This window comes from Primulina tabacum, chromosome 1, assembly GCF_025594145.1.
Source record: "Primulina tabacum isolate GXHZ01 chromosome 1, ASM2559414v2, whole genome shotgun sequence".
Classification (NCBI taxonomy): Eukaryota; Viridiplantae; Streptophyta; class Magnoliopsida; order Lamiales; family Gesneriaceae; genus Primulina; species Primulina tabacum.
Window position 1 is genome coordinate 8,857,293 of NC_134550.1, and position 9,698 is coordinate 8,866,990.

Genomic DNA, 9,698 nt, shown 5'->3' on the forward strand with positions numbered 1-9,698 from the left:
TTTCTAATAAAAATTATTATAATAACCTATTTTAGTAAATTCTAAAAATAACTAAATGATTTGTTATTTGTAATCAATGATTTTAAAAAATATATATTTACATTTAAAATTTGTGCACATGAATTATCGTGAGTGTAAGTTGCTAGAATCTTACCATAGTTCTCATTAATAAGAGTGAGAAAAATACCGAATTTTCACTATACCTGAGATTACCGTACCTTAAAAATATCGAATTTAATGAATTTTCGATATATTGAAGATTTCGGTACGATATAAAATTTGAAATTTTCGCTGTATACCGGAATACTAGAAATGTCGAAACAATATATAAAAATTTAAAAATATATAATATTTTTAAACAATAAATTTTAAATTTTAAAATATAAGGTTTATCTGGTATAAAACGGTATATCAATATCGTACAAAAATTTCGGTATACCATACAATTTAGGTATAATCGGTATACTAGTTACATACACCGAAATTTTCGGTACGATGTCGATATAAAATTTTCTTATATCGTAATTTTCGATACGATATACAATATACAATTTTTGATACAATATGGTAGAGTTGACCAACCCCACTAAATAAGGTGACGTTTCAAAGGTAGTTTATAATAATCATGTGAAAGTCTTTGTTGGTTTGGTGCTAGTGTACTACACTCATCTTTTCGGAATAAGAAAAAACTGTGAAATTTTATCCTCAAACTTGTTATTTTGGCAAATTTCAAATAAATCTACAAACTCTAGTTTTATTTAGATTTTACTATATTCATCATCAAAGGTTAGTTTAATCTCCCTACTTTATTTAAAATTTTGCATAATCAATTTTGAGTCTCCCTTTTCGGTACGTGACGTTGTTATGCCTATCGAGCATGTCCAAAAGCACATGGCTTCGTAAGATTTTCAGTCTATATATCATGGATATGAGGGTTTATATATATAGCCCATCATGTTTCGTATAATAAATTAAATATTTTACCTCTTTGACCAGAATGACATTGTGTTGTATCCACCGGGTTTTACAAATCAATCCTCACAGCCTAACCACACAATTGCAACATATGGTTCCTAACGGAGATCCCTTCAATAGCATTTAGCACAACCCTGTATCGTTTCTTATCTCATAATTTATAGTACAGAAGTTTAACTTTGAAAATAATAAATGAATGGGGAAGTAAGTCTTGGTTCTTTTATTCAAATATACGACATATTATGTAACACCCCAAACCCTAGCCAATTAGATTTCGTAAATATATGTATATAAGAATCTAACTAAATAATGGGCTTACAAAATAAACAATAATTAGTTGTTGGCCAATTATCTTACATAATGTATACACATATATTTATAAATAAAGAAAGAGAAAGAGAAAGAGAACCCTATCCAAAGAAAAATCTCATTAGTGCCGTTAAAAAAAAAAAAGGGTTTCTTCACCAAACAAATTGACCGACTCCTACTGCCTAGGTTGTGCGCACTTCTAATTCAAGATTTTTTCATTACTCAAGATTCCCGATTTAGTATTCACAATTAAGTTAAAGACATCATGTGCGTACACTCCTATTCCGAAATTATTTCGCAAAAACTCCACAATAATGAATTTGGATGCACATAATTGTTATTGATGCTTTATTGTTCCTTATTTGTTGGAATTCTGTATTTGGTTATGTTCTGGTGATATCCTGGATGATATGTATGTCATGTGAGCCACCTCTTGGTTCCTGCGGTTCAAAGTGCTGCATACGGGATACATGTGAGCCACCTCTTGTTTCCTTATTAGTCAAAGTTCTGCATGATGGGGTCTCATTGTAGATGTTGTTTTGTTCTGTCTGTCATGTGAGCCACCTCTTGGTTCCTGCGTGTCAAAGTGCTGCATGTGGGGAAGCATGTGAGCCACCTCTTGTTTCCCTATTGTCAAAGTGCTGCATGATAGAAATTCTTATCTAGGTTCTGTCATTCTGTTATTATCTCATTCTGTCATCCTATTTACATGTGTATTTATTATTTATTTTTGTCAAAGCTTATGTCGTTATCTTTGAAATCGAATTAGTAGCTGGATACAGGAGTGCACTGAATAATTTTGATTTCAGGTAATAATCTAACTGAGAAAGATGAATACGTAGAATATGTAGAAGAGATCATTGAGGATGATGATGATATGGAAAATGCTTCGTAGACTTTGGAGACTTGAATTCTTTCATTTGAATTCTTTTAGGATTTGTGGATTATTTCCTTTCATATACTTTGGCTAGTTCTTTGGAAGACTAATTTATTTACTCTTTGATATGATTTAGGGATTGACTCACTGTTTTCTTTTAATAAATAAATTATGATTCTTTTAAAATTTTAGGCCTTATGTTAATTATATAGGTTATCAGTACTTTAAATAAGTCTTGATCTCTACAAATAGTGTGTGGATTTGGGTGTGCGAAATCCGAGCCTTACATATTATTATACAGTAACCCTCGGTAGATGAGGATAAACTTGTTTAGCTACTTATCATAGTTGGAATTAAACCACACATAAATTGAAAATATTACAAATTTTATTTTGAAAGAAAAATGAAGAGATTGAATGAAGCATTTCAAAAAGTTACCTCATATACCTCTGCAATTTCATGATGACATCGCTATAAGCATTGTACATCTATTGTTAAGAAATCTGCAAGAATATTTTCATGAGATTTAGTAATAACAATATCAAAAATATAATTTTGACACAAAGCTTGCCATCTCAGTAATCTAGGCTTCTCGGATTTAGTTTCAATTCTATTTTTCAAGAAAGCTTTTACCTATGTATTTTCAATATTTAAGGTAAACTTTTTTGCAAGTACAAATAAAGGTAATTTTCAAAGACCTTTTTACTACATAAAATTCTTTTTCTTTAATATGTCATCTTACGGACTCTGCATCTGAGGATAGTCCACTGCAATACTTGCCTATTGTTCTCCACTTGTGTGAGCTTTGTAAGAATAGTTGTCCACCTATGATCATTAACATCTATATATAATATCAGATCATCTTTATCTTGAGCAATAACTATTTTTGGGATATTTTTGCAAATATTTTTAATTAGATTAATCTTTTTGTGTGTTCTTTTGTCCATAAGAATCTTGCATCCTTCTTTAGTAATGGACTTAAAAATTTTCTCTTTTTGTCATATTTTTTATGGACATTCTAACAAAATTAACAACTCGTAAAACATTTTGAAATTGTTTCTTGTTATTAATGAGTTTTTTTGGAAAAATTTTCACATCTTCCACGATGCGTACTTGCAGAATTATTCACGACTCATCAATTTATATTCCAAAGAATTCTTTGCGATTACTGCTTTCTTTTTCGATAAGACTAGTCCTTCTTTTTACACATCTAAGAGAAAATATATAAATATTTAATATATTTCATTCATATTTTTATATGCTATCAATATAAACAAACATAAATTTAAAATAATTTTTAATAAATACATGTGTTTATGCAAATAAATGAAACGGTTTTTTTTCATTATTTAGGCCAGAGATTAAAATAGAACCATGGGAGGTTTTATCCAAGGGTATAGCAGAAGGGAAAAAGAGGAGAAGCTGGATGGAGAAGGAACCATATGCTTATTGGAAGGAAAATACAAAAAAAATGAAATGCTATTGAATAAAAAGTCGAAGATTTAAATGCAAAACACTTTGCATATCATACCAAGACTAGGCATTTAATGTTGCCACACTAGGGAAATCCATATCGGACCATCTGTAATCGATTACTATAAATAAAAACTAATAGCTAAGAATCTGAAACATTTAGTAAGCACGTGCTTTGATGATATCGAAGCTCATCTCACTTGGATCTGTTGCCTGCAACTCGACCTGAATCCCATCCAGTTCCCTCTTCAATCTGTCCTTCGAGCTTGCGTACACCATCTTCATTCTCACTTTCGACATCTCCTGCGACCTGAAATCGCTACATAATCAATATGTAACTTCAAGTTATATATGAGGACGACTCGGACGCCCGTAAATGTATACATACCAAGCGATGAAGTGAACCTTGCTCCTCTGGCAATTTTCATTGGTGATGAAGTCGAAATCGTAGACAGCATAGCGGCACTCATTGGGCGGGAGCGACGCAGTGAAATCATCGTAGCTGTCTCCCCGGGGCTGCCGAGCTTCTCCACGACCACCTGCTGCCCCTCGATCTTGAAGATTATGAAACGGTGGTTTCGCTTTGCTTTTAATTCCAAGAATTTTGTCTTACAGTCATCGTGCACCGCCCTCCCAGACGCAGCATTCGCCTACAAAGAAATGATCTTTGATTTCATATATATGTGACATTTTAGACCAAACTTAAAAGCTTGCCCTCTAATTTGTACATTTCCTCTCTAAATCTTCCCATTTGATATCATATAGGTTTGTAGACCAAACTTATAGCTCGATGGATGAAATAAATAAATAAATATATATATATATATATATATATATATATATATATATATTGATGCCCCGAGATATCCCGGGTCATGGATAAGAGTGATGATGCCCCGAAGATATCCCGGGTCATGGATAATATCCATGGTTAAATGCCCGGGTCAGGAGAATAAAAGATTCTGATCATACCAATAAAGTGATCGAACGGATCGGCACCCGAGTCATGAAATTACCCAGGATAACGAGAAAGTGGCTGGAAGAACCCACGGAAGGGCCGGTCAATCAGAGGTCAGGACACGAGATCATCCGAAGCAGAACCCCTCTGAAAAGTTATACATTTATGTCCTTATAAGGAATCCCAAGGAATACCTCACCCTGATCACTTCGATATGAGTGAAGTATTTAATGCCGCCGATCAACAGTGTTTATAGCCGATTTATCTCTGACATTATTACAAGTGGTCAATAAATCAAGTGGCCTGGATGTGACAAGTGTGCGATTTGACATGTCAGAACAATAGGGTATAATCAGCCACCCTATTATAATTAATGCTCTCACACGAAGAACGAGGTCATAATTGTATCATCTACTATAAATATCAGGTCCTTTACTTGCATTTACTATCTTTTAGATATTGATTCACATTTAATACTCTCATTTACTACACACCAATCATCACAGCCATCATTTGGCTACATTGGTTTTATTGCTTGAGTACCCTGCTGACTTAAGCATCGGAGTGGCCACGCCGGACTCCCCTCCGGCGCCCATTCACGTGGTTATTTTCTTATTCACAGATCTTCCAAGGAACTCGAGAAGTTATGATCCAAGCCCGGCGTCTAACTCCTATTTTCTTCAATATCCTGATAGTTTACCCGGCAGAGTTCCTGACCCGACTCGTCTGTTTCGCCCAGGTTGCATCATTGGCGCCGTCTGTGGGAAATTCTGAGTTCTAAGACGTTGATATGGCTCTTACCAGAAGAACAGCAAATCAAAACAACACTAATGTTCAAGGAGAAAACAACACTCGTATCTCTGGTGCTGATGGTCCTCCCCCTAATGGTCCTCAGCCTACCATTCATTTAACCACCGAGGAATTACAGAAGATTATAACTGATGCTGTTAAAATGGCCACGGAAAAGAAGGACTCTTCTCACCATGCCAGTCATCCCGAGCAACAACATGAACAGCCGCGAAGGGAAGAAAGAAGGGAAGAGGAGGGGGAATCGAGCGCGGGTTCTAAGTCTCCCACTGTTGCGGAAGAATTGGAAGAATTAAGGAAAAAAGTGAAAATGTTAGAAGGGCATGTTGGTTCTAAAGGCAACGCTCCGGTTGCAAAAGGTTGCCCATTTTCTGACATCATTGTTCGGGAACCATTATCCGGGCATTTCAAGTCGGCTAAAATCAAGGACTACGATGGGAGTTCTGACCCCGAAGAGCATCTCGCTCGTTTTGAAAACATGGCTATGTTGCATTGTTATGGGGACCAAATTAAATGCAAAGTATTTCTAACCACTCTGATTGACTCGGCTCAAAGGTGGTTTGAGGGTTTAGCTCCTCAAAGTATTCTTTGTTTCGAAGATTTTCAGAAGGTGTTCTTACATCAGTTCAGCAGTAGTAAGAAATATAAAAGAACCGCCTTTAGCCTATTCGAGGTAAAGCAGCGCCCGGAGGAAACTCTAAGGGCTTATATCAAAAGATTCAACCGAGTAGCCTTAGACGTGCCTGCTTGCGCTCTCGAAACGAAAACTACTGCCTTCACGCAAGGATTGCTAGAAGGGGATTTCTTCCGCTCCCTCACCAAAAAACTACCCGAAGATTTCGAAGATCTTTTATCCCGGGCAGAAAAGTACATCAATATGAAAGAAGCCCAGCACCAGAAGAGAGAAGCATTGAAGAGAGCAAGGGGAGACCGGGCTGTCAGACCTGAGGAAAGAAATAACAAGAGGAATGGTACCGGGCATCTTTCTCATGTTCCCTTGAGAACTGCCCGGGGTATGGAAGTTCAAGAATGCAGTTCGGATGTGGCCCCACTCTCTAGTATCACACCCCGACTGGTCCGCTCAGAGAAGGTCAGATATTGCACCCTACATAAAGAATGCTCCCACAACACGAATGGATGCCGATCCCTAAGGAAGGGATTTAGGAAGCATGCTGAGCCGGAATCTCGCCCTACTCGGGAGGAGCCCAGGTCGCCGCCCTGGGTATCGCGGCGACCTGGACCGAATGTTCCTAGGAGATTGGCTATCTCCAGTGGAAGCAGGAGAACAGAAGGGAACTCTTGGGAAGAAAAAAGCAGACAAGTGGAACGAGAAGACCTTCCCCCTATCCGGGGAGTGATCAAAATGATTTCGGGAGGATCTACTGATGGTGACTCCAACCGAGCCAGGAAAGCTAGGGGTAGAAGAGTGTGTTTAGAAGTTGGTGGGAGAAATCGAAGTGAGCCGGTTATTAGTTTTGGCCCGGAAGACCTCAGAGGAGTCAGCCTACCTCATAATGATGCTCTGGTTATTCAGGCCCGGGTCGCTAATTATGATGTGTTGAGAGTTTTTGTGGATAATGGGAGTTCTGTTAATGTTATTTTCAAGGAAGCCCTGGTCCAGATGGATTTACATGAGTATCCGCTGGAAGTAGTTGCGACGGCTCTATTCGGCTTTGCCGGTCATGCTGTATATCCTGAAGGGGAAATCACTTTACCCCTAACACTTGGAAGTGGAGATTTGAGGAAGACAATTATGACAGTTTTCACCATAGTAGATGCCTCATCTTCGTATAACGTAATCCTTGGAAGGCCAGCTATGAACGAGATGAGAGCTGTAGCCTCCACTTATCACCAGAAGATCAAGTTCCCGATACGAGGGCAGGTGGGAGAGGTTAAAGGAGACCAACCCTCATCCCGGAAATGCTATGGTGAAACAATCCGAGTAGACCAGAAAAGGGCAAGAAGGGAGGACAGGGGAAAGAAAATGGCCCAGGGAGCAAAGGAGGTAGAGGGAAATGAAGTAAATTTTGTGGCAGAGGACGAGCAAGAGGTGGTCGAAATAAAACCAGGAAAAAGTATCCGAGTGGCCCGAGACCTGGAAGACTCCACCCGGGTAAAACTCCTAGCCTGTCTAAAAACTAACATCTCCATTTTTGCATGGTCCCAACAGGAACTTGTGGGAATATCACCCAAAGTAGCCGAGCACAAACTAAACATCATCCCCGGATCTCGACCTATAAAACAGAAGAAGAGGCACTTCGGGCCCGAAAAAGACAAAATCATAGAAGGGCAGGTGAAGGAAATGTTGGGAGCCGGCCACATCAGGGAAGTCCAATTTCCCACATGGCTCTCTAATGTGGTCCTTGTCCCTAAAGCCACAGGGAAGTGGAGGATGTGTGTAGATTTTCGGGATCTGAACAAAGCTTGCCCGAAGGATTGTTATCCGCTTCCTCGAATAGATCAGTTGGTAGATTCAACTTCCGGCTTTGAGTTACTAAGTTTCATGGATGCATATCAGGGTTATCACCAAATCCCCTTGGCCCGAGAAGATCAAGATAAGGCCAGTTTCATCACTTCTGGGGGTACCTTTTGCTATGTGGTCATGCCGTTTGGATTGAAAAATGCCGGGGGCCACATACCAACGCCTCATGAATCAAGTCTTCCAAAAGCAGATAGGCAGGAATATTGAGGTATGTGGATGATATCTTGATTAAGACTCGAGAAATGTCTTGTTTTATTGATAACTTGACAGAGACTTTTGCCACATTGGAAAAGTATGAGATTAAGCTCAACCCGGCCAAATGTGTGTTCGGGGTCAAGAGTGGAAAGTTTCTGGATTTCATGGTTACAGACAGAGGAATTGAAGTCAACCCGGAAAAGATAAAAGCTGTGATTGACATGCCCTCCCCTCAATCTACTCGGGATGTACAGAAATTGACCGGGAGGATTGCTGCTTTGTCCCGATTCATCTCTCGATCTGCTCACCGGAGTTATCCCTTTTTCCAAGTCCTCAGAAAGGCCCAGAAGTTTGGTTGGAATAAAGGGTGCGAGCAAGCTTTCCAAGACTTGAAAAAACACTTATCCGAGTTACCTGTTTTGGTAAAGCCGGAGCCGGGGGAAAAGTTGTGGATTTATTTGTCTGCTACTGAACATGCTGTCAGTTCTGTTCTCATCAAGAAAGAAGGGACAGATCAGAGGCCCGTATATTATGTTAGTCACGCCCTCCGAGGAGTAGAGTTGAAATATAGTGAAATGGAAAAAATAGCTCTAGCCTTGGTAGTGACTGCCCGAAAATTAAGGCCATACTTTTTGTCTCATCCGATAGTGGTCCTCACCAATTCCCCACTCGGAAGAATAATGACACATTCGGAAGTCTCAGGAAGAATGGTGAAATGGACAATAGAGCTGGGGGAATACGACATCGAGTATCAACCCCGGACCGCTATCAAAGCTTAGGCTCTGACAGACTTCTTGATAGAAATGATTCAACCGACAGAGGAGGAAGTGTCGAGAGTCTTTGTTGATGGCGCTTCAAATCTATCCGGATGCGGAGTTGGAGTGGTCATAATAGCCCCGTTCAGGGAAAAGATAAAATTGGCCTTGAGAATCGATTCCCGGGTTACAAATAACGAAGCTGAGTATGAAGCTGTTTTGTCAGGATTACAAGCCGCCCAAGAAGTTGGAGCCTCCCGAGTAATTATTTACTCTGATTCTCAGTTGGTGGCACAACAAATTAAGGGTGCTTACGAGGCCAAAGATGAAAAAATGCTCAAATACTTGAAACTCATAACAGCCCGAGCTGCCATTTTTACCGACTGGAGCATCGAACAAATACCCCGGGAAGAGAATGAGGAAGCCGATAGTCTGGCCAAGTTAGCTGCTTCTATGTCCGAAGTAAATACCCGGGAAATCATGTGTTTTACCCGATTGGTACTATCTGTGGATGAGGCATCACCTACCCAAATAAATTCATGGATGACTCCCCTGATTGAATACATAGTCCATGCCAAGCTTCCGATTGACCGAGTTCAGGCTTTAAAGGTAAATAAGCAAGCACCCAGGTTCACTCTATTAAACAACACTCTTTACAGGCGATCATACCTGGGTCCTCTGTTGAAATGTATCTCAGAAAGTGAAGTAGAGTACATCCTCCGGGAAATTCACGAAGGGTGCTGTGGAGAACACTTGGGAGGGATGGCCCTGTCTCGGAAAGCCCTATTAACAGGATTTTGGTGGCCCCGGATGGATCAAGATGCCGCCAGACTAGTCCGAAAATGCCAGGGTTGCCAACGCCATTCC

General features: G+C 39.4%; 1 protein-coding gene and 1 pseudogene across 1 annotated transcript; one reads left to right on the forward strand and one right to left on the reverse strand.

The window, feature by feature from the left end:
* Positions 1–3,791: 3,791 nt before the first annotated feature.
* LOC142504361 (actin-depolymerizing factor 7-like) lies at positions 3,792–4,385 on the reverse strand (annotated as a pseudogene).
* Positions 4,386–5,382: 997 nt separating this feature from the next.
* On the forward strand, positions 5,383–8,088 carry LOC142504366 (uncharacterized). Its single transcript, XM_075617242.1, has one exon. It carries the CDS (start codon positions 5,383–5,385, stop codon positions 8,086–8,088), a length of 2,706 nt encoding a protein of 901 aa, XP_075473357.1.
* The last annotated feature ends 1,610 nt before the right edge of the window (positions 8,089–9,698 follow it).